The following is a 25,308-nucleotide window of genomic DNA, read 5'->3' as shown; positions in this document are numbered from 1 at the left end:
AGTTCTGCTGTTGCAGTAAGTATCTAGTATTTTAGAATGAAGTTTCTGGTTAATCAGAATAACAGTTCCACAGATATGTTTGGGCACAAAGAAAGATTCTACAATCTTGTTAACTGTATTTGTTCCCTTCCTAAATCATTTTTTATAGTATAAGTTTTTGTGAAGGTCTGATATCAGTTTCATTAAAAGAAATAACATAAAACTTCTAGACACATCAAACAGGGCTGAAAACCAGACCTGTGCTGACCTGACATCATGGAAAAACAGCACCCTGAGCCATCTATCCACCAACAAACCAACGTGTGCAATCCATCACGATAACTAATCCATATGAATAATGACATCCATATAAACCTGAATAAAGAAAATCTAGTTAATAATAAAAGTTAAAAATAAAAAGAACAAGAACCTTCCTTAACATAGGCAGACGCTCTTAACAAAGGTAGAATCTCTGATGAGACAAGCAGTTCTGCAGCATTGACTGCAGCCTCTGAACAGTGACATAGGCATGTTAAGCATGATTCAAGGAAATTTCAAATGTGTGAAACATAAAAAGCATGCTTGCTTGCTTGGTAAGTCTCAGATGGGAAAGAAGAATAGAAATTAATTAGGTTGATTGGTTTGAATGAGTTGTTCAGGCTGTCACAGTTTTGCAATTCTGCCAGTTCCAACTGGTAAATGGGTTCAGCAATCTCAATGTCTGTGGCAAAACAGTTCTGAAACAATTGAATCTCTTTTGCATGTACATGAAGCTCCCAAAATCGTTTGTGGAACTCATTTTGTAACATTTCTAAGGCTTCTACACATTGGTCAAATGAGAATGCAACTGGTGCTTTTTCAGCTGATCGTGTCTGAGTATTGGAAAGATGGCAGAACTTTTCCTTACTTGTTTAAGAAGGAGACCCAGTTTTACTTCAAATGCTTTTACATGTGAATGCATGCCACTGATGAGTTTTTCCTTCCCTTGAAGCTGCATGTTGAAACCATTTAGTAGCTCTGTTAAAGAGGCGAGGTGCCATTTCCTTTCTTGATCATTAAGCTCTGGAACTACTTTGATTTTCAACTGCAGAAATGTGTTGATTTTGCCTCCCCATGTAATGCTAGACCACACTTCACAAAGTCCCAGTTCTCTGACATATCTAGAGACAGAGCACGTCCGAAGCAAAACAAGCCCCCCCAGCAGCGGTGTAGAAGGATTAAAGTAGAGATATCTATTGGCAATATAGTCCAAATGCTATAAATCTAGAATATAATCTTAAACAGTCCCGAAAGAGTAAACCCAGGGAATGATGTTAAACAGTAGCCATAGATAAGCAAATAACATATAATAGTACAGTCCTAATACAAAAACCAAGGGTATGATGTTAAACAGTCCCCTTTGGAAATAGAATGTATACTTATGGCAAAGGTCTCATTGTGAATGGACCAAATAGTAGGTAAAATCTTCTTTGCCTTGCCAAGAAACAATTTAAGTCATAATAGTTTTCAAAAAGTGTTGGGATCCGTTTTCTTAGATCTTTTTCTGCTTCATCCAGAGAACTAAAAATGTAGAACTTGCCTTGAAAATCCACTTTCAATTTAGAGAGATACAAGAGGCTGTATCTGATTTTGGCTTTGCATAAGCACTGTTTAAGGCTGTAAAATGTGGTACGTTTAGCAGCTGTTGAAGATAAGTAATCAGGGAAAATATGAATGCGGTTATTTTCAAATATAATCTCTTGTTTCAGTCTCAAAAGTGACATTACATTTAACTTAGATTGTAATTTGTCAAAATGTATAATGAAGCTTCTAGGTTTTGAGGCATTCAATCCATGTATTTGGTAAGCTGTTGATATCTCAGTCTCTGATTTGATGTCCTCTTCAATTATTTTAGAGAATAGTTCAGCTATGAATTTCATTGGATTTGGACTTTCACAGTTTTCAGGGAGACATTTGATTCTGATATTATTCCTTCTGTATCTGTTTTCCATTGCAGCTAGTCTGTCCCCCCAAGTGTGGTAGTTATTGCAGTGATCATTACCTTCAGCTCAAACTGTTTGTTTTAATTATCTTCATGCTCCGCACGTGGAGTAGCAAGCCCAGTTGTAGTCAGCAATGCTGATTTGCAGGGGGTAGTTGACAGCACAGGCATTAAGGCCATTTTCAATTAACCTTCTGGAATTGACATGTTTTCCTGGCCCAACTCACTTGCACTTTTGCTCCCACTTTCGCTCTCAGCTGGAGGCGATGCTGTGGCATCAGGTCCCAGGAGATCTGTTCTTTCGCCTGTGTGTTCCAGGTTAGACTTTGGCAGCCCGTACCTTGAAGGTGGTGCAGTGGTAGTGCTGCTGCTTTGCAGTAAGGAGACTGTGGAAGATTGTGGGTTTGCTTCCCGGTCCCTCCCTGTGTGGATAGCGCTTTAAGTACTGAGAAAAGCGCTATATAAATGTAATAAATTATTATTAATAATTATTATTATTATTATTAACTTGAGGCCTGTTTAGACTAAGATGAAGCTTTAGCTGTCTTTTCTGTATCTCTCTGAGCCCTTTTTTGCTATTCATGCTTGTATATTCATTGCATTTACTTTAATTAAAGCACCTCAGGTTCAGTAAATACAGGATACCTCGGGATGATGGTAAAAAAGTAAAATAACACCGCTGCTAACAGAGTTCCGCTTCAGACGCCCATCTCCTGAAACAGACAAGAACAACTTGTGTTTTAAATCCAGACCTGGATCGGTCTTCAGCCACAGGGGCGATAACATCTAACAATGCAAAAACAATTACACGGTTTCTAATTGATCAAAACTTATCAGACTCTTGGAGATTTCTAAATCCAAACTCAAGAGCATATTCCTTGTTCTCACCAGTACATCTCTGTTACTCAAAAATTGATTATTTCTTTATAGATAACAATTTTTTTCCAAGATCAAATCTTGCAAGTACAACACTATTGTTATCTTCAACAATGCCCCTCTGATCATGGAGCTCAAATCAATATGCCTCACATACAGCTGGTGCCTTAACCCACGTTTATTAGCTGACGAGAACTATACAGAATTATATATCAGACTGATTTTTTAGAGACAAATACATCCTCAGAGGTCTCTGCTGGAATACTTTGGGAAATTGAAGGCATTTTTAAGAGAACAGATTATTTCATATTGCTCCCACAAAAATAAATTGGAAACCAAGAAGGCATCAGAGTTAATCAGTGAAATTACCAGAAAGGTTGAAGAACATGCCAGACTCCCAAATGAGGCACTTTATAGGAGAAGACAGGCTTTGCATTCAGAACTCAACCTCTTGACAACAAAATAAATGGAACAACTGATTTTTAAATAGTGACATCATTACTATGAAAATGGAGAGAAAGTCAATAAGATCTTAGTTCAACAAATCCTCAAGGAGGAAGTTGACAGTGCAATACCAGTAATTACCAACACAAACAGATACAAAATCATTGACCATAAAAATATAATGCACATATTTACAGACTACTATAACTTCTTATATTCTGCTCAGGTTAAAGAATACGAGACACAATCTACTGTGTTTTTCAATGCATTACAGATACCACAGCCAGATACTCTCAGTGCAGAGGAATTGGATAAACCTCTGATACTCTCAGAATTACTAGACGCTACAAACTCACTTCAGAGTGGGAAAGCAGCAGGCCCTGATGAATACCCTGCTGAATTTTATAAAAAAAAAACAGTTAGGTTAGCTTCCCTTTTATTAACAGCATTTATAGAAGAAGGAGACAATAAAAGTTTACCTCAAACTTTTCGTCAAGCATTAATAACCATCTAAAATAAGGACTTATTACAATGTGCATCATACAGACCAATCTCACTTGTGAATAATGACGTTAAGGTACTCTCAAAAGTTCTAGCTAGGATTGAGAAAGTGTTTCCTTCGATAATATCACCAATCTTCGATGCCTGTTTAATCTATACATATAAAAGGCAAAGCGCTCACTGACTCATCACTAATTCTCCCAATTTCCATATAGATGGGAAGTGGAAATTTCGCTTGTTCATTCCTTGCAGTGTACTTACAAAAGTTAGGCATGTTTCATGATCAACTGCAACACCCAAGGGGGGGAAATGGGTGTACCCCCTAAAATGTATATATAGCTAGGGGGAACCCCTCGTCACTATTTCTGCAACGTAGAAAGCCCAGATTTCCCATTCTCATCCTTTACATTGCACTTACAAACGTTAAGTATGTTTCATTTCGTGCCATGTCCAGTAACGAACTTTCAAAAATAATGTCTTCTTTTTGGCGGTTCTCACCATTATGCTGTAAGGAACTTTCAGAACTAACCTCTCCTTTTGGCATTTTCATTCCTTATTTCCATAAAACAGAGGATTTATTTCATGACAGAGACCACCCCCAGTCCCCCTTCCTTTTTCCGCAAGGCCACTGTCCGCGCACCTACCACGTGCTTGGCTCCTTGCCTATATACATTAACGACATCCCACGCTCATGTGCCTCCTCACTTGCTTCCTTACTTTCCACAGCTATTCATCATGCTCACTGCTCCCGTTTTCTTTACTCCACCGCTTCAAGCCTGTTATTGTTTGCCTTCCTTCACGTCTTCCTGCTGGTGACTCCTGCCTCATTGACAATCATGTTAAGTTATTTTTAAAATGTTTCCTTTTCTTTTTCATAACTTCTTTAACACACTACTTCTCCTCTGCAAAGCACGCGTATTTTGCTAGTATAGTATATTCAACCACAAAGTCTAACATCCCGAAGATCTTATTATCATGGGATGCAGAAAAAGAATTTGATATGGGTGAATGGGATTGCCTATTCACTACACTGCACAAATTTGGGTTTGGCCCAAACATATGTGCATGGATCAAACTACTGTATACCAGTCCAGAAGCTTCAGTTGGTACTAATAACATTGTTTTAGACTACTTCAAACCAGAACATGGTACTAGACAAGGATGCCCCCTGTCACCACTGCTATTTGCAATCATCATTGAGCCATTGGCAGTTCAATTTCTAAATGCTTCTGAGATAATGGGGATAATCAGAGAAGGACTTGAACAGAAAATATTCATCTTTGCAGATGATATTGTACTATATATATCAGATCCACAAAATACTGTGCCTGCAGTCCTAACAGCACTAGCAGAATTCCAAAAGATAATCAGGACTCAAAATTAATTTGAATAAAAGTGTGGTCTGTCTAGTGAAAAGTGTAGCGCACAATATTAGATTGGACAACTTCCCTTTTATCATTGTAGATCAGTTTAAATACCTAGAGGTAAACATGAAGCTCTTTTTCAACAAACTTTTGCTGCCTGTATGGAAAAAACTTAAGCAAGACTTGTATAGATGGTATACGCTCCATCTCACTTTAGCAGAGAGGATTAACACTGTCAAGTGTCTTTTTCTATTTCAAAGCATCCCCATACAGATTAAGAGATCATTTTTTAAGAAATCAGATTCAATCATAACCTTGTTTATTTGGAATTCAAACCATCCACTCATCCAAAGAGCAACCCTACAAAGACCTAAGGCAGAAGGTGGCATGGCTTTACTTAACTTTCAATTTTACTACTGGGCAGCAAATATACAAGCTATAAAAACTTGGACATTGACACAAAAAAGATGAACACACACAGATTTGGTGCAAAATAGAAATAAAATCCTGCAGTATTTCTTTATATTAGTTGCTTTGTGTCCCAGTAAATACAAGTTATCGTCAATATAACAATGCAATTGTGCTCCATTCACTTTCATTGAAACCAATGTAGGAAGTAGTTCAAGACAGAGAAGCCTGGCACGATAACCACCTTTTTCCACCTTCTCAAACTTACACAATTTTAAATGTTTGGAAAACGTACAGGATTAAATTATTTAGAGATTTGTACATAGATAACGTCTTTGCATCCTACGAACAATTATACTCTAAATTTAGCTTCCCATCAACACAATTTTTACACTATTTCCAAATTAGAAACTTTACTGAACAAAATCTGCCCAATTGGACTCATCTGTGACCTACTTCTATTCCGGAAAAAATACTGATCAGTCTTGAGAACTCAGATAGCATTTCTATAATGTATAAAAACAGTTCCTTGCTTTCAAAGATCACAGGGTACAGTGGGAAAAGGATCTCTTACTGAACGTTTCAGAAAAGGAGTGGACGGCAGCCATGCACAGAATTCACTCTAACTCCATATGCACAAAGCATACAATTACTCAACTTAAAATCTTTTTTCGAGCATATCAATCTCGTTTATATTTGTCCAAAATGTTTCCAAGGCAAGGTCCAACTTGCAAACACTGCAATCGAGCTCCCGCCTCATTGGGCCATATGTTTTGGGCATGCACTAAATTAACATCATTCTGGACCAAAATCTTTAAATGTCTATCAGACAGCCTTGGTGTCATAATCACTCCTAATCCACTAACAGCTGTGTTTGATGTACTCCCAGATTGGCTTAAAGTTGAGAAAGTCAAACAAACAAACTGTAAATGCCTTTACTTCACTATTAGCACATACACTTATTTTTCTAAGCTTGAAGAATCCAAGCCCACCTCTTTTAAGTCAGTGTGTAACTGATGTTATATACTATTTGAAATAGGAAAAAATCTAATTCCCACTTAGGGCTTGTTTATACTTCACTCTCAGAATGCATATGCGCACGCATCATGGCTGCCACGCATTCCCAGCATTCATTTGACGCATCCTCTGAGCAGGTCCTCAGAAATTAACATGACTCATGCGCCAGTTGCAGTACCAGCAAAAAGTTGGGGGGTGCAGTGTGATAAAAGTTGTAATGTGACATCAGAGTGTCTGTATACTATCTACATGTGACAGAAAGCCGCTTTGCAGATCCTATGGGATTAATGTGCACACTTCAATGTTTGATGAATGATTCGATGTGGTGAAGCAAAATGCCGACATACATATGCATTCGTGGTGCTTTTATATTCACTCGTCGCATATTCCCGATCATAATGACACAATATATTTTAAAAGTCTCACATACCATCTTTTGTGCCGTCTTTTTTTCTGGGGCTTCCTAATGACCTAACAGCAGCGGCAAACAGCAATGGATCACCACACAGAACACATTAAATGTATGATATTCTAACTCTCTGCACATTTAGAATCCTTATATTTATACTTGATATTACTTTCATGATGAAATGCATTAAACTATGTATATTACATTTTACAGATAAATCGTTAACTTTGTTTAAATAATGAATACTTTTAAATTACACATATGGGAGCAGCGTGGTAGTGCTGCTGTCTCGCAGGGAGTCACATCGCTAGTATTCCCTGCCTGGAGTTTACATGTTTTCCTGCTGGATTTCCACAGTGTGCTCTGGTTTCCTTCCAAAGATATGTAGATTTGGTGACACTAAAATGACACCAATGTATGTGAGTGAAAGGTGAAAACAACATAATGCCATGCATAGTACTCACACTAAAACATGGCTTATGGACAAAAATGGAAATGTACATACGCGCAAAAAAATACAGATGCACAAAACCGTGCGTAAGCCAAATTCCACGCACTTCTGTTCCATAAATCCTGATCAACATGAAAAGTAATGCACGTGCCTGCCATCCTACCCCGACTCCTCCCAGAATTGTGCTTATTTTAATATGCAAATTAATATAAATATCGTCTTCCATTTAGAGTTTGGTTAAAAGACAATGACAAAAGCATGTGAAAAAAAGAATGTGAAGTGGAAGCAAGGAAGTAGTATTTGTTGGCTTAAGCAGTGGTATAAACAACAAAAGCAAGTTGATTGAGTAACATAGAGTGGCGGAGAAACTCAAAAGTTCAAGTTCAGAAAGTCGCACAGTGGCCAAAATAAGAAAGAAGAGGTCATATATCAAAGTCACCATGAAAAGGAGATAAATTAATGGGTAGGTAAGCTTTTTTCTCAAGTAACCATTTCAGGTGGTGTAGTTGCAATTAGTTGCATGTGGATTTTTCTATGTCATTGCAAACACAATTTAGTTAAAAATGGTAACTAAGTTGTCCTCCACACTGACTTAATTCAATACCATAATTCTTGAACCATTTCAAGAATTTTCGTCCTTAATGCTAGTTAGGTTTATTTTCAAGTATACTTTAGCATTAGGTTTTGTTATTCCGGTTTTGACTTCCTTTCAGTATTCTTTTAAGTTCAATTTCATTTTGTCCCTTTTTGATTCTGTTGCTCCATCTATTGACTTTCTTGTATTTTGACCTTCACTAGCATTTTTCTCAATCCATTCATCTCCTGTGGCCTCATGCATAACGCCGTGCGTAGGATTCACACTAAAACATGGCGTACGGACAAAAGCGGAAATGTTTGTATGCACAAAAAAATCCAGATACATAAATCTGTGTGTTCGCCAACTTCCACGTTCTTCCGCTCCATAAATCCTGGTCAGCGAGAAAAGTAGTGCACACGCCTGCTGCCAATCCCCAAACTCCTCCCAGAATTACGCCTCTTTGCATGTGCAAATCAATATAAATAGCCCTTAATCTCAGCGTTCTGTGAAAAGGCAATGGCAAAAGCACAAGGGGAAATAGGAGAATTTCAGCGAATACCAAGTGGAGGCAAGGAAAAACTTTGTTGGTTTAAACAGTGATATAAACAACAAAAGGAAGTTGATCGAGTGACATAGAGTGCCAGAGAAACTCGAAATCTGAAGTTCACAAAGTCGCACAGTGCACGAAATAAAAAAAGAAGTTGTCAGATATCAAAGTCACTGTGAAAAGGCGAGTCGTAGCCCACCGTCTGAGTGTCATATGAAAGCTTATTAGGGTACAGAGAAAAGAAAAAAAATAGGGACACAGTGGGAAAAAAGCTTGAAATGTCAACTTTAGTCTCGAAATTTCCACTTTAATCACGTAGTTTATTTTGTCATTAAAGTAGAACATCATAAATTTCATCTTAAAATCGTTTAATTTACTAGTTTCTCAAATACCATCGTAACTAAAGTAGCACGTTAAATGCTTTGGTTTTTTTTTAATGCTCAGCCGGTAATATCGGATGTCCATACATAGGGCTAATATTTTGTCCACCAATATCATGATGCTGAAACTCTTCAAAGCAAATCAAATATACTAGGTTATTTTTCTAGTATAAACAGCCTCAGTTTGAAAAGCCACTCCACTTGACTAATGTGCAGTGACAGTAACAACTTGAATGTTAAAAGTGTTCAAGCTAAACATTTCCAGTAGTTAAAAATTCTAAACTTTGGCTGCATTAATCATTTTCCAGGAAATTAAAATAAGGCAGATTTCAACAGAGGATACATAAATTCATTTGTTGATTTCCTATTATACTTAAAGTTCAAAATTTTCCTGCTTTTTTAATTTATTTTATTTAAAGAAAATAATATTGACTTCAATCCAGTAAAAATGAAAAATAAGTTAATATTCAAACTAAAAAAGACTAAATGAATAAATTAAAATTAAAAAGGCAAAACCTAATAAAACAGAATTCAACCCCCACCTTAGAGTAAGAGAGGAGAGCCAAAAGCATGGGCAAAAATTATTAAAAGGAAAATTTCTTTTAACCCTAATATGAATGCTTATTCTATGACTACATTAATTAAATCTATCTACTCTTTATTAAAGTTTTGAACAGATCCTCTAAGGCCAGGTTTATACTTTATGCGACGCGACACATGCTCCAGTGGACGCTCTTGCTACGCAAGCGTTTTACTGTTTATACTTGCACGCGTATTTTACATAAAGCTGGAAGAATCCACCAGGTGGCAGTGAAAGATATTATCACGGTGATAATATGGTTTAATGATTAAATCCATCACTCCAGGGATGTGTCCATTCCAGCTAGCAGTGGGCACGAGGCAGAAACAATCCCTGGACGGGGTATCAGTTCATCGCAAGATTTACCATTACCAAGATTAAGATTTACCATTCTTTTCATCTTGGTGCTAACACCAAAAACCAATTAGGTGTAGTTTGCTACACTTAAATATGCATATATTTAAATTGAGTAAACTGATGAATAGGGTTTCTCATGGAATATCCAGCATTTTTAAAAATGGTATCCTGCAAATACTCAAGTATAAGGAGTGGAATTTGTTCATTGAGTACTTATTCAGCAAAGAACAGAGAAAAGAAGACAAATGGGCCAAAGAGATATGAATGGGATCCCACAAGCTCTTAGTACTGAATGAAGTGGCAGAGAGTAGAAAAAGTGACAGGAAGAAATACCAAAGTGAAACAACATTTTGGAATGATTGGAGGCCAGAAGTAACCTTATCGCCCACATTGCTGATGCCAAACTGTATGTGGTGACCACCTCTCAGAAATATGCAATTGCTAAATATTGTCAATTGCGTATACTATATGGTTATAGACACTAACTGCCTTTCTGCTTATGCTACATTTAATAGCATTTACAGTACAATAATGGCCCTTGGGTCAAGCTTATAGTTTCAAATTAAAATAAAAAATTGTATTAAATACATATGTGAAGTCAGGAGGGGCACTGCAGGAAGTAGTCTATTGCTATCATAATCACAAGAAAAGAGCAATTAGCAAAGGAAGACAGACAGACCATTAAAACCCATAAAAGTGGGAGTCTTCCCTGTAAAGAAATAACAAAAAAAGCCAAGGTGTCAGTGAGTACAGTTTCCTACACCATCAAAAGGAACTTAAAAACTAGAGGAAAGTCTGAAAGGACCAAGTCTGGCAGATCTAAAGCCACAAAAATCAGAAGAAAATTTACTGAGAGTGACCAGCACCTCACAGGACAGCAGTCAAAGCAAGCACAAGTTTGTGAAGAGAAGACTTTGATTTGCAGGTCTGACAGGTCGAATGGCAGTTAGAAAGCCACTGCTAAAATTGCAAAGTAAGAAAAAGGCTTGTCTGAGCCAGTTTCAATGTACTCAGAAGTAAAAGCATAGGAGAAATAAACAGTAGAAGATATGGATACTGCTGTTATACTGTGACTGAAGCTTTTGTCCTGTGAGGCACCTATCATGCAAGCTGTTGATTGTCCAAAACTGTCTTCTGATTGTGTTGAGGCTTTTGGCCTGCCAGACCTGCTTCTATTTGTTTCCTCCTGTTTCCAATTTCCTTTTGAATGTGTCAAAAATTGTACACTGAACACTAACAATTTGACTTTCTTTGGAATTTCTATAAAGGAAAGACCTCCACTTTCAAGGATTATAATGGCCTGTCTGTTTCCCTTTGCTAATTACCTTTTTTCAACATTATGATAGAATTATACCATGCAATACTGTCCAAATATGCTTCAAAGAATGTTCCAACACTGATTTTTATAGAGGCACAGGGTTTTTAAGTAATCAGCAGAAGTTGAGACCCCTTTAGGAATTGTTTGCATCAACTTTAACTAACTTCCATTGCTGTAGAAAAGCTTTACATTTTTAATTTATTACTTGTTCTCTGTAAAGGCCTTTGTGTATAATATAACTTTACTTTTCAGTTTTTGGTAACCTAAACTTTTTTTTCCTTTGACAGTTTACCACTTACCTTTGTACCATTTAAGATTATTCACTGGACTTAAACTGCTTAAATGTAGTGAAGGGCGTAGCTGTGGAGATTAAACAATTGGATGAGAAAACAAAGTGCTTTGATGTAGAGCCTGAAATGTAAAACCATTCATAATAAAACAAAGAATTGTTTTTCTAAATAATAAAATGTAATTTTTAGCCAGCATTCTTCCTATCATGTATTACATGCTTAAAGCATTTATTCTTCAGTTTTAACAAAGTGAACCTGAACTATATTTCAACATGTAAAACACATACATCTATTCATCTTTATTCGTAATTAATCTTATTTTAATATGAGCTAAATTAGGAACAAAAACAACTTCAGAAAAATGCACCCTTAGCAGCATTTTAAATAGTAAAATTATTAGCATATCTTACAAAATTTTATCCTTTCAGTTTTTTTCTTTGCTTACATTATCTGCACATAGATATTATTGCACTAATATTCTATTATAAGGGATTGAGTGCTAAAGAAAATAAACAGAGCAATATTATGACAAATCCTTGAAATATATTTTACTTATTGCTAAGTTTCACAGTTTTGTTATCGCTACAAGATTTTATGTGTTGATATTTGAATTAAATTAATTTTATTTAAGTGTTTAATTTGAATAAATATACATATTTCAATTAGGTACATGGGAAAGAAAAAAATGCTATTTGACAAACAAAGGTTAATACAACTTTTTGAGAAAAGCCTGGTTGATTGTCTGAAATATAATCTCCTAGAAAACGCTTTTCTTGAAATCACTATTGAAGATGCTAAAGAAATGGTAAGTTGTTGTACATTTAATTTATATACAGGTATGTGTGCATATTTTATGTTGTAAACTTTTAGTAAAGTAAAACTTATAAACATTCACTGAACTAATTAAAGATACCACTTGTATTAGCTTACAGTTTAACTTTTACAAATGCTGTGTAAAATTCTGATACTGACTTATTGTGCTTTACTTCTCACATTCTATAATATTTATTTATACTTCTTACATTGTATAAACTTCTTAGAACATCACAGCGGGGATATTCTGATACTGATCTTTTTATTTAAGAAACTTTTTACACAACATTTAGCAAATGCTCATTTAACATTGGGGCCTCAAGGTTCCCGTAAACACTCATCTAGCTCTGTGCCCTACTGTATGTCTTAACATTCATATCCAGACTTAGACATACTTGTTCCCTCTGGCATATTAACTTCTGTTTCTTCATTTATACGTTTCCATGTTTTGACCAGTTTAATGAGATTGTATGTCACTTCCACATTACAGCAAACTGATGTGGCCAGTGAGCTTTTACAGTTTTCCCTAGAATTAATCAATGTTTCTTGTTTTGTTACTTTTACCTTTTTATAACTTTACACTGTAGCCACACTAGATTACTATAGCTTTCTTTTTAATGTTGTTTACACCTTATGTCTAATTATTTTTGGGCTAGGCCGCAACTGTGCCAAGATCCTGCCCTGGATAAGTAAGTTATGAAAAATGAATGAATGTAACATTTAAATCCCCCAGGTACACTTTCAATATCCTTCTAGTACACAGTACAGTAGAAAATGTATTTCTGTTTGATTTTTTTTTAATAGTTTTTTTCTGGTGTTACTCTCTATTTAGAAATACAACTGCACATTCTTATTTTGTAATAAATGTGCAGTAGCAAAATATATATACACATATATTGCATTGCTGTTGAAACTTGTATTATACAGTTTTTAATATTTTTTTGAAGTTTTACACTTTCCATTTTGCAATTGTTAAGAAAGTGTGCACATCTAAAGGGGCAAAATAATAAATAATTAACAGTTATAAGATAAGGCAATATTAATAGGATCTAACAGCAAACACTAATTGTACTTACATGTTTATGATGTTAAATAGATGTTTTAAATTATCAAATAATAAATTTTAAAATCTTATGAAGCTCCAGAGAGACAGTCTTCTATGGAAAGTACACAGAAATGTGCATAATTCCTTAAAATATGAAATACACACTGTTGCATTTTTCTGAGATGACAGTTATTATAAAACAAAGTAATAATGTAAATCTAAATCCCATGTACTATACATATAGTAATTTCAGTTGCAATGCTTGAAATTTTGCAAAAATTAATTCAGATATAATGTCAGTTTAATTTTATACTCTTTTCATATTCATCCAGAGTAGTCGTATGACTGATCTAAAATAACCTGAGCATACATTATTAAATAAATATAAATTAGACAAAAAGATGATGACCCGAATTTGCTAGTATGAACACTAGCGGGTGTTGCAGCACCCCAAACCCCAGACACAACTGCACAGACACAAGTCCCGTTGTAATAAAGAGGTTCACTACAGTTCCCAACATTCTCTGCGTGTATCTGAATGGGTACTGAAGCCCAGGGGTGCTGCCATCTGGTGTATCAGAGAAGCATACAGTTTTAAAATGGAGCCTTCCCCGATCTCTCTGTTATATTGGCCTCCCAGCCAGTAAGGAAATAGGAACAATCCCATCCAGAATGCCAGCCCATGCATGCTGTCCTTTACAATACCTCTCCCTCAGCAGAACCTCATAGAGGCCAGCGGCCAGTCCCACAAGGGTTTTAGTCCGAGTCACAGGAGGAGGGTTTTTGAACCATCTACACACCCTTTACCTGTATGAAACAAAAGTACAATTAATTGGCAGACAAGGTTGCTGAGACTTGTTACTGCCTATTGTCCATGAAGGTTGTCTGTCTGGAAACCTGAACCCTTGACCTCCACTGCAGGCAACAGTGCCTTCAGTAGTGTTCCAATTCCTGACACTCAAAACTTCGGGTTCGGTGCACTTTTTAGTTCTTTTGAAGCAGAGAGGGAACTTGACACACCCCTTTACTTTTGGCACTTTAACAGTTTTTTAAAGGGTTTCTTCTACTTGCTCCTGCTTGCCATAAACAGACATAGCCAGAGCAGGTCACATGACCTCAATGGGCTTATACGATTGGATAAATTCCTGTTGTTGGGTGAGTCTTTATTTTTGTGTAGACTCCCCATTATTCTTTGTGGCCTTTGGCAGTTTGGGACCCTCTGTTGATTAAAGTTGGTGCCTTTATCGTGTGTGGCCTTTATTACAGTGCGAGAATGTTTCAGATTCAAATCCTTCAGCCTTATCAGAGTGAGTGGTACACGTTTCCCTTTAGATATGTCCATGACCCCTTCTCACTGCATCCCTTTTTGTATGCCCTTTCTAATCTCAGCAGTCTGAGAAGTAGCCTCTACAACTTGAGGATCAGACAGGGGACCTCTTCGCATTGTATTTCTTTATAGTTTATGGCACAGGACTTCATCACCCAGCTGAAATGGCCATTAAAACCGGCCACAGTCCAAGACTTTGCAAATACTTTTCTATCACTTTGACTGGAGCTTTTGCAGTATCTTCTATCCCTGTTATTGTTAAGGTATGGAATTTCAATAACTTCAACAGCATACATATTGGTGCTAATAATATTTCCAAGTCTACAAAGTTGATTCACTGCTTGTGTTGTGCCCTCTTCATTTTCTTCACTTTTCTCTGGGGCGACAGGCTTGTATTTCTTCTGTGCATGTCCAGTCATAACTTCAGGTGCAGTATGGGAGATGTAGTGAGGACTAGTCTGGTTCAGCGACATAGATATCTGGCCAAAATCTTACACGTTTCCTGACCTTCTTTATTTTCTTTGGAGGAAGAATTTATTCCACTCACCATCTAGTGTTTTAAAGTATTCTCCTCAATGCCTTAACCTTCCAGGTATAGCTTTGGGCTTTGGACGCTATATTGGTTCTACCAGAATGCTTTGCGACTCCCCACATGACTAGATTTAGCCAATGGGTATCCAGTAACATCACTGCAAATTTGGTCCTCCAGCACACACAGCTTTGAAACTGAGCCCCCATACCCCCCCCAAAGCCCCCCCCCCCTCTTATATTGACCTCCCAGCTGGTTAAGGGAATAGAACCAGTCCCGTCCAGGACACCAACCCATGTGTGCTATCATTTACACTAGTTACTCAGAGACTATAATGCCAAATATGAAAAGATGCAGTATATTGTTGGACATTTAAAAAGATGAACATGAATGCTGAAGTTCTTCTTTGGGTTTTTGAAAAGTTTTTATAAATTTGAATGGTGGAGAAATAAACCTGTGGCAGGCAGGCTTAATAATTCATCATCATTACTTTTAATTAGTAATTAGTAATTAACTAAATGCTTTAAACTCAAAGAAACCGAAAATGTTAAATCTACATTACTAATAATGTAATAAAATCAATCACATAAATATCATTCTAATTTTCTGTTTATACTCTTTAGGTGACAAAACAAATAGCAGCAGATGTTGAAAAGGCTGGAAAATATTTTGAAGAAAACATTGAAAAAAAACTTCATCATCAAAGGTACAGTATTTTACAGATCCATATTGAACTCTACCATAGTTGAAGCTACTAAAGAATTATTTGGTTTGTCTGCACTGCAAAATTCTGTTTTTTAATGTTTCTTTATCATTGCAATATTTTTTTTTGCCCATTGACAAATTAATGTGTAAGATTTCTTAAAGAAATATAGGCTGTTACTTCTCCCAAAACAAAGTCTATTTTGTTTTTTTCTAACAGAACCTGGAATTTTGATTGTATTTGTGTGTGGTGTCAGGGGAAGCACCATGTAATTGCACATTTGAAGAATAAATATATCTGTGTAACTTACAACTTATATTTTCTATCTCCAGAGAAAAATGGAAAAACAGTAAATAGTACTTACATAGAAAGATACAAAGAAAATAAAACTACAGTGCGTGAGTAAATGTGGGTGGTTTTAACAAGTTAGTATCCCATGCAATGTTGGTTGATGTTTTATTGCTTTGTATTGGAGGTATATGTTAAGGATTACATTTACAGTATTGCAACCTGGTTAAGTAAGCCCAGAAAAAAAGGTGGGTGGATGGAGGGATGATGCTTATCAGATTCAGACATGTAAAAAAATGTTGCCTTCACAAATGACACTGTCCATCCATCCATTTTCCAACCCGCTGAATCCAAACACAGGGTCACGGGGGTCTGCTGGAGCCAATCCCAGCCAACACAGGGCACAAGGCAGGAAACAATCCTGGGCAGGGTGCCAACCCACTGCAGGACACACACAAACACACCCACACACCAAGCACACACTAGGGCCAATTTAGAATTGCCAATCCACCTAACCTGCATGTCTTTGGAATGTGGGAGGAAACCGGAGCGCCCGGAGGAAACCCACGCAGACACGGGGAGAACATGCAAACTCCACGCAGGGAGGACCCGGGACTGCAAAGAAATATTTTGTTTTTAAAGAAATAGCTATTTCAAGTAGTTTTTTCTGTATATAGCTTAATGATTACAATGTAGATGATACACATAAAATAATTTGAGGACCTGGGGCCTCATGCAAAATGCAGTGTGTAAAACTCACACTAACACATGGTAAATGGACAAATGTGGAAATGTGCATACACACAAAAAAAATCAGATGCACAAAACCGTGCGTAAGCCAACTTCCACACATTTTAGCTCCATAAATCCCTGTCAGCATGAAAAGTAGCACACATGCACATTCCTGCCATCCCACCCCAGGATATTTTAATATGCAAATCAATATAAATATCATCTTCCCTGTTCAGTATTTGGTTAAAAGGCAATGGCAAAAGCACATGAAAAAAAGAATTGCACAGTGGAGGCAAGGAAAAACATACTATTCGTTGATCTAAACAGTGGTAAAAACAACAAAAGGAAGTTGATCGAGTGATACAGAGTGGTGGAGAAACTCGGAAATTCAAGTTCAGAAAGTCGCACAGTACCTGAAATAAAAAAGAAATTGCTGGATATCAAAGTTGCTGTGAAAAGGCGAGTCATAGCCCACCATCTCAGTGTCATATGGACACAGTGAAAAAAAAGGTTGAAATATCCACTTTAATCTCGTAGTTTATTTCGTCATTAAAGTAGAACATCATAAAGTTAATCTTAATATCAGTGTTAAATTTACTAGAGTTTCTCAGATCCCATTGTAACTAAAGTAGCAGGTTAAATGCTTCATATTGTATGTGTTCTTCTATGTGCTGTACAGTATGTGTGTGAATCACTACGTGCTTCTTAAATGGGCTTTCTCTTACCCTGACAGGACACAAAATACATTACATTCATGATAGTACACCTCTCTGAACAATTTAAATACTAATATGCAGCAAACATACAGCGTGAAGCAGGAACAATCCCTGGACGGGGAGCTAGCTCATTGCTACCGCTGTGCCACCATGCCCACACGTTTAATTATTAACAGTTTACTTTATTTAAATAAAGTTAAAAATCTACCACTTTACATATTTTACATACTGCATTACATCTTAAAATGATAACAAGAGCTCCAAGAAGATAGCTCTTGGAAATCTAAATCGACTTAGAAGCTTGTCATCATCATCTGTAAATACGTGCTCTCTTCTATTGAATTCAGTTGAATTCCTTTATTGTTATTGTATGTACAAAAAGATTCAATATTCAAATCCTCCATTAACTTATTTTCCTATAAAATGATAAAATAACAATAATAATAATACAATAAAAACTGATAATTATATAATATGAAAGCATAAGTACAATATACATGTACATATAGTGCAGATAGTGCAAATGGTTCATAAAGTGGCTCAGGTTATGCAATACAGTAATCCCTCGCTATATCGCGCTTCGCCTTTCGCGGCTTCACTCTATCGCGGATTTTATATGTAAGCATATTTAAATATATATCGCGGATTTTTTGCTGGTTTGCGGATTTCTGCGGACAATGGGTCTTTTAATTTCTGGTACATGCTTCCTCAGTTGGTTTGCCCAGTTGATTTCTTACAAGGGACGCTATTGGCAGATGGCTGAGAAGCTACCCAACTTAGTTTTCTCTCTCTCTCTCTTGCGCTGACATTCTCTGATCCTGACGTAGGGGGATTGAGCAGGGGGGCTGTTCGCACACCTAGACGATACGGATGCTCGTCTAAAAATGCTGAAAGATTATCTTCACGTTTCTCCCTTCTGTGCAGCTGCTTCGTGAAGCGACATGCTGCACGGTGCTTCGCATACTTAAAAGCACGAAGGGCACGTATTGATTTTTCATTGTTTGTTTTTATCTGTCTTCCTCTCTCTCTCTCTTTCTCTGCTCCTGACGGAGGGGGTGTGAGCTGCCGCCTTCAACAGCTTTGTGCTGCGGTGCTTCGCATACTTAAAAGCCAAACAGCCCTATTGATTTGTTTGCTTTTCTCAGTCTCTCTCTGACATTATCTGCTCCTGACGCGCACTCCTTTGAAGAGGAAGATATGTTTGCATTCTTTTAATTGTGAGACAGAACTGTCATCTCTGTCTTGTCATGGAGCACAGTTTAAACTTTTGAAAAAGAGACAAATGTTTGTTTGCAGTGTTTGAATAAAGTTCCTGTCTCTCTACAACCTCCTGTGTTTCTGTGCAAATCTGTGACCCAAGCGTGACAATATAAAAATAACCATATAAACATATGGTTTCTACTTCGCGGATTTTCACCTTCGTGGGGGGTTCTGGAACGCAACCCCCGCGATGGAGGAGGGATTACTGTATTACAACTGTAGTTCAAGTTTACAGTGAGGTAATTGTAATTCTAAGTGCAAACAGTTCTACCAGGAGCACTTGATGGACTAATTGAGTGTGTTTATAGCTTTTGGGATAAAACTGTTTCTGAACCTCAAGGTTTGTGCAGGAAAGGATCTGAAGTATTTGCAGAATGGGAGAAGTTCAAACAGACCGTGTGCATGGCAGAGGCAGCGTGTGCTATAAATGTTCTCAAGGGCTGCTTGCTGTTTCCCGATTATCTACTGTGCTCTTGACACATTCCACCGTAGAGCTTTCCAATCGGCTGCTGTACAGCTGTGATTCCACACTTAGATACAGTGGGTTAAAATACTCAGTGGTGCAGTGAGAGTAACAACGCTAAAGTAGCTTTGGTATTCCATGCACCATTTTATAGTTAAAGGTTGATTGCAATCACATGCCTTAAATTTATAAACGATATGTGGTTAATTTCAGTGTATTTTATAAAGCCATGTCAGGGATGTGAATCTAAAAAAGAAAGGGAAACCACACAGGAACAGTAGCACTGCTTTGACGCTGGGTGCTGCCAGTTTGTAAAACCAAGCAGAAAATGTGCGTATGTAATGTATTATGCTGTCATGAGAATGTGTGTGGCTTTACGCCAAGTTCAGTTTTTATACATTGTGATGTGAGCATGGAAATGGGCGTATGCAACATTTTTGTGAGTGTGCACTGTTTATCCATAAGACCCCTGCTCTTTATGTATCCTTTTCCTGGCAAATAATGCAGTATATTAACGTTTTTGCCCATGAAGCATGCTCGCATTTCAATTATAACTTTCCAAGAACTTCTTCAAGGTGAGCAGTACAGTAATGTAGTCTTGTCGTATTTGTGGGATACAGTATGTCCTGTGTTTTACGCTTTGATAACTTTTTTGCAAAGGGGTTAAAACCATCCAGAATAAAAGGTGTATAATCATCTCTCTTTGTTGTTTTTTAATATGATGTATAATCAAAATCTGTATAATAATAATAGTAGTAATAATAATAATAATAATAATAGTAATAATAATACATTTAATCATGTATATGATGTATTTATATAGCATCTGAGCTATGCCCAAAGATCATCACAAGTAACTCTGAATAGAACATTAAACAGAGAACATGTGCTTACATACGCATACATATTCTGATCTTTGCTGACTACTCAGTATAGAACTATTCCCAACATCATTAACATTAATATATAATGTTCCCTAAACAAATGTATGCAATGCAAATTTATTGAAGTGTGCAAAATTGAATGTGTTTTTTTTCAGAAAAAGTGGAAGTATTTGTCACGTGTGTAGATAAGAGTTAATAATATTTTTATCATTTTAGATGGAATATCTTTCATAGAAGAGTTAATCCAAAATCAAATAATAAAACACCAAGGCTACTGCAGACCACAATGTCAGTTCTGAAACCGATGGCAGGGACCCTCACTAAAGAAAAAGAAGAAATATTAAAAGTAATCAAAGAGCTGGATAAAATGATAAAAATGGTAATTATTAAATTGTACATGTTTTTATTTATTTTGTGTAAGAGCTAGACTGGCCACAGACAGACACGACACCACAATGTCCACAACACACACGTTTATTCCACTATTTACAATGATTATTTACACAACTGCACTCAGCCCTTGGTCCTTTGGGCCGCCTCCACTCCTGTCTCGCAAGCTCCGTCCTCTTCCACCTGACTCCAGCTCCTCGAATGGAGTGACGCAGCCCCTTTTATAACGCCCCGGATGTGCTCCAGGTGCCTGATGATGAACTTCTGGCAGCACTCCCCAGTGTGGCGGAAGTGCTGCCCTTGCACCCAGAAGCACTCCGGACGTACACCATCTCTGGTCCGTCAGCACTTCATGGTGTACCAGAAGCGCTGTCCCCCAGGGAAGAGAAATGCCGCTTTCCCGGTCCCTTCTTCCTCCAGGCGTCCCGGTGGGGCAGGATTCCTGGCCGTCTATCACACTTGGTATGTACAAAACTTCTACCACCCAGTTCTTTTTTTGGCACATATTAATGAAAAATTTAAAAAACTTAATAATTAATTTAGTTTAAATAAAATGCATGTAAAGACACAGTCATAAAATGGAACATTTATAAAAGTTGCATAAAATATTGTGAATGCAGACCAATTTTATTTTAAAAAGCTTTGTTAAAAATGACCAGTGCCCATCAATCATCTCAGAGTAGGAAAATGGAATAAAAGTGAGTCAAAAATCTCTGAATGACCCATGTTTGGTCCTGCTCTTAGGAGTAGGAGTAAAAGAATTTTATCCATCCATCCATCCATCCATTTTCCAACCCGCTGAATCCGAACACAGGGTCACGGGGGTCTGCTGGAGCCAATCCCAGCCAACACAGGGCACAAGGCAGGAACCAATCCTGGGCAGGGTGCCAACCCACCGCAGCCTAACTCACTACCAGCTGCCAAAAGATGATGTTTAGGCATAGATCAGCATGCAAATCCCAGGAAAGGTTGAATGTTTTTGAAACAATTAACTTGTATAAAGATATCAATTTGACAGAGATGGGATAATACAGTATTTGTAACAAATCGTGTATATTATGTAATTGTTTTATCTATGTAGAGAAGCCATGAGTTGTCAGCCAAAGTCAGTGTTTGTATCATTATGTTTTTTGACCACAGTGACAATGCAACGTCATAATAGTGATGATTTAAGTATGTCACAACCAACCATTTCTTGAATTTTGCACCAAACTCCGAATGCCCTTACAGCATGTGAATTATACATTTCCCCTCAACTCCATGTAAGGTAATGTTAAAGCAAGCTGCATTCATACAAATTGGCATGAACATATAGATCATTGCCCCAAGTGTGGATGAACATGCATAGGTGAATCTCAAGAGATATCATAGTATCAGTACACCGGTAGTCATGCATGCCAACTGTAGTGTAGTAGCCATCATATTACCCTGAAGATAAATGGTGCTGGATGGGTGATTGACAGCAAAATGTCACATAGACACACTGAGTTCTGCATTCCGTTACATTACACTTTACAAGCCCTGGAAGGTTTAAGAAGGCAGGCAGAGACTCACAAGACATTGGATAAATAGAGCCTTGCAGAAGGTAAGGAGGGATCAGGGAGAGAGGCATGGAACATTGCCAGAGTTGTTAAATCAACATGCTTTTTATCAGGCTTTACTCTCATTTGGTGGGTGCATCTCAATCTTTTGATCTCCGTGCTCATTATATTATTATTTTGATGCTTTTCCGAAATGCAAACAATTACTGTTTTTGCAGCTTAGTGCAGTATCCTACATTATTATGTCTTCTTTTTCTACTACTTTGAATATTATTTTTATTACTATTATCTTTTTGATAAAGCTTTAGGGTTACTATCACAAAACTACAAAATGTCATCATGAGTGCCATTTTGCGTCTCAGGGTGCCATAAAATCGTGACATCATTTATTCTCAAAATGACCTCCTACTCCTTGATGGGAGTGTGTGTAGGATGCTTCATAAGTACTTCTAATGTCCTACTTTGAGTTAGGATAAATTCTCATCCTAGTCAGACTTTTAGTGAAATTCCTAGGAATAATTCTGAGACGCTTGATAACTACAATGATCACAAAACATACTGTTGTAGATATTTCTAAAATTGTACTGCATATTGTTTCCCAAGCATGTTTAGAAAAACAAAAATTAAGCATAAATAAAATTCAGGTTTAGTTTATATATGGCCTTTGTCAATAATTCGTTAGAAGTTTTCCTGATTAATTTTATGTAATTTGTGGAATCATAACTGTTGTTGCTTAAAAAATGTGATATAATAATGTATGATAAGAGAGGGCCTTCATGGCAGACCTCCATACCAAAGTAATATGAAATAGGCTTAAAATGAACAAACAAGAAAAAGATAGCTTTATTGATAAAAAATACTAAAAGGAGGTAAATGAAGATCTCAAAGTGCATTTAAAACTCAACAGAACCAAAACTCTGCTACACCTCCTGAAGTCTTGAACTCCAGTCTGTTTGGTGGGTGGCTATTGCTCATGTCTTTGAAGAGTTCATCTGTGCACGTCAGTTAGCTTTGCTAGAAGAGACAGAATTGAAGACCAGCATCCTTCCAGGGCCAAGCTTTTCTACTTCTGATCTGCACGTCTCCACAGACTTTCTGCTTAGCTGTCTTTTCCCTGCAATAAGTATGAATGCCGTTAATTTCTGTGTTCCTGTAAATTATGTCAACATTTTACTTTAGCTATGCCCTACAACATAAAAAACTTTTGATTATTTCTCAAGGGTTAAACCTTATCACTGGCATTAAATATTTTCTGGTGATAGATAAGGACAAATGGAAGTCTAGGTGGCTGAGTTCACTGATACCGAATGTAATAAGAACTGCAGAAAAAAGCACTGTAAATAAAAGTCTTTTGTTATAATAATAAAAAAAGAATATAACCACAAAATCGAATTTATGGCTGTGCTCGTTGTACTCTTTTTTTGTTGCCCTAATGCCATGGAAAATCACTGGTCTTTATAATAAATTCTAACAAGTTGTAGACTCTGCAACATTGAGTTAATCAGAAATAGATGTATTTATATTCATATTTATTGTCATTATCCAGGCTAAGCCAATACTCATTGTTTTTTTTTTTAAATCCAACTATTGTTTTCATTTTAAGTATTGTAATATTGATCACTGCTGCAGTAGCATTTTTGAAACCTGCAGTAGAAAGTGTACTTGACAATTTGTACTTTTATCCATAAGTAAGGAAAAGAGATATTTTAACAGCACTTATTAGTTTTGAGAAGTTGAGATAAATTGCACTTTAAACTGAATAAATCCAGAGTCTATTCTGGTTGCCATAGATTAAAGTATGCTACAGTAACAGAAGAAAGCACACCTCTTTCTTCCTTCCCATCTCTTATCCGCTCTGTCACTCTATTTCTCTCCCTTCGGCCAGCTAAAGGTTCACAGCTCTCTCATCCCAGTTCTCTGCATTCAAAAAGTCCATTGCCATGAACCAGCTTTAAATCTCAACAAGATCTCATTCTGGATATATTCTTATGGGAATGTGTCATGTACAGTATTGGCCAAGACATGGAGTTGTTGCACACCTCTGATGTCTACTACCTGAACTCTCCTTTTTTGCCTGCTAGTCAAATGGCCAGGCAACCAGCCCACTGCTATGTCACTTTCCCTTTAGTGTATTAGGAGAGCGTTATATACATTCACTTAGGCTACCTCCCTCTGACACACATGCTGAAGCTTTGAGTAATATCATTCTAGGGCACATAGACAACATACATGACATACTTAGTGGTCGCTATGTTTCAACACAGTATCTGCTGTACCTCTGTGGTTCCTTCTCTCTGTCACCTACAGGCTACCTGTGGAAGTTAACTGTGGCCAATGCCAATCAGCGTCACAGACATTCTTCCTCATTCTAAAGCTTTTGGCAGCCATGGACAAATGCAACAGTACAGTACCCTGCATTACATAATTTACATATATTAGTACTATTTTTTGTTTTGCTATTTCTATTAAAAGTACAAATTTGCATTGTTTTGATTCAGAACCTTTCTCTGTTTACAGGCTGATGTAGCTTTAAATGGAACAAAGAAGACTGAAGACAAATTCAACTCAACTATAATGAGATAATCAATTTAGCTGGATATTTTACTTTATTTTAACTGTTTTTTTTATCAAGTCTGTTTGAAATGAAATGTGATTACCATTTATAAATATATATTCCCTTTTTTGTTTTGTCATTATACTTAATGTGAATTTTAAACCATTATAATTATCTAAGTAATAATTAAGTACGCCGTCCGATAATATGTATTGTAGTGAATTTTGAATATCACATACCAGTGATATTTTCATAACAAAAACGAGAACTAGAACTAAAAATATTGTTTTTCATTTTACAAGAATGAGAACTGAAATTAAGGCAAACAGAGAAACTAAAACTAAATACAAACAGAAATTAGTGATATAAGAACGAATCCGGTTCAGTCGTGCAAAGGGGTTGTTTGTAGGTTGTCCTGAGCGTTCAGTTACCCTGCACTGTTCACTATGCTTTGACCTTGTACCTTGGGCTTACTATAGTCACGTGGCGCAAGTTCCGTAAAGGACCGGTGTTTGTTTGTTGAGCACATTTGGCTTGTCGGGTTGAAGCAGTAAGCACTTGTGGTTGACAATGGTGAGTTTTGC

At 36.9% G+C, this 25,308-nt stretch overlaps 1 protein-coding gene across 1 annotated transcript in view; it reads left to right on the top strand.

The window, feature by feature from the left end:
* The window catches only part of LOC114651776 (uncharacterized), a 64,921-nt gene extending 39,987 nt beyond the window's left edge, over nt 1-24,934 (top strand). Inside the window, exons 13-16 of the mRNA XM_028801740.2 lie at nt 12,146-12,284; nt 15,817-15,899; nt 20,456-20,618; nt 24,688-24,934. Coding sequence (XP_028657573.2) covers nt 12,146-12,284; nt 15,817-15,899; nt 20,456-20,618; nt 24,688-24,753 — 451 coding nt within the window. The 3' untranslated portion in view covers nt 24,754-24,934. The remainder of the gene's footprint in view (nt 1-12,145; nt 12,285-15,816; nt 15,900-20,455; nt 20,619-24,687) is intronic.
* Nucleotides 24,935-25,308: the final 374 nt, after the last annotated feature.

This window comes from Erpetoichthys calabaricus, chromosome 5 (assembly GCF_900747795.2).
Source record: "Erpetoichthys calabaricus chromosome 5, fErpCal1.3, whole genome shotgun sequence".
Lineage (NCBI taxonomy): Eukaryota > Metazoa > Chordata > Cladistia > Polypteriformes > Polypteridae > Erpetoichthys > Erpetoichthys calabaricus.
The sequence above is the reverse complement of the archived record's forward strand: the minus strand, read 5'-3'. Positions and strand labels throughout refer to the sequence as shown.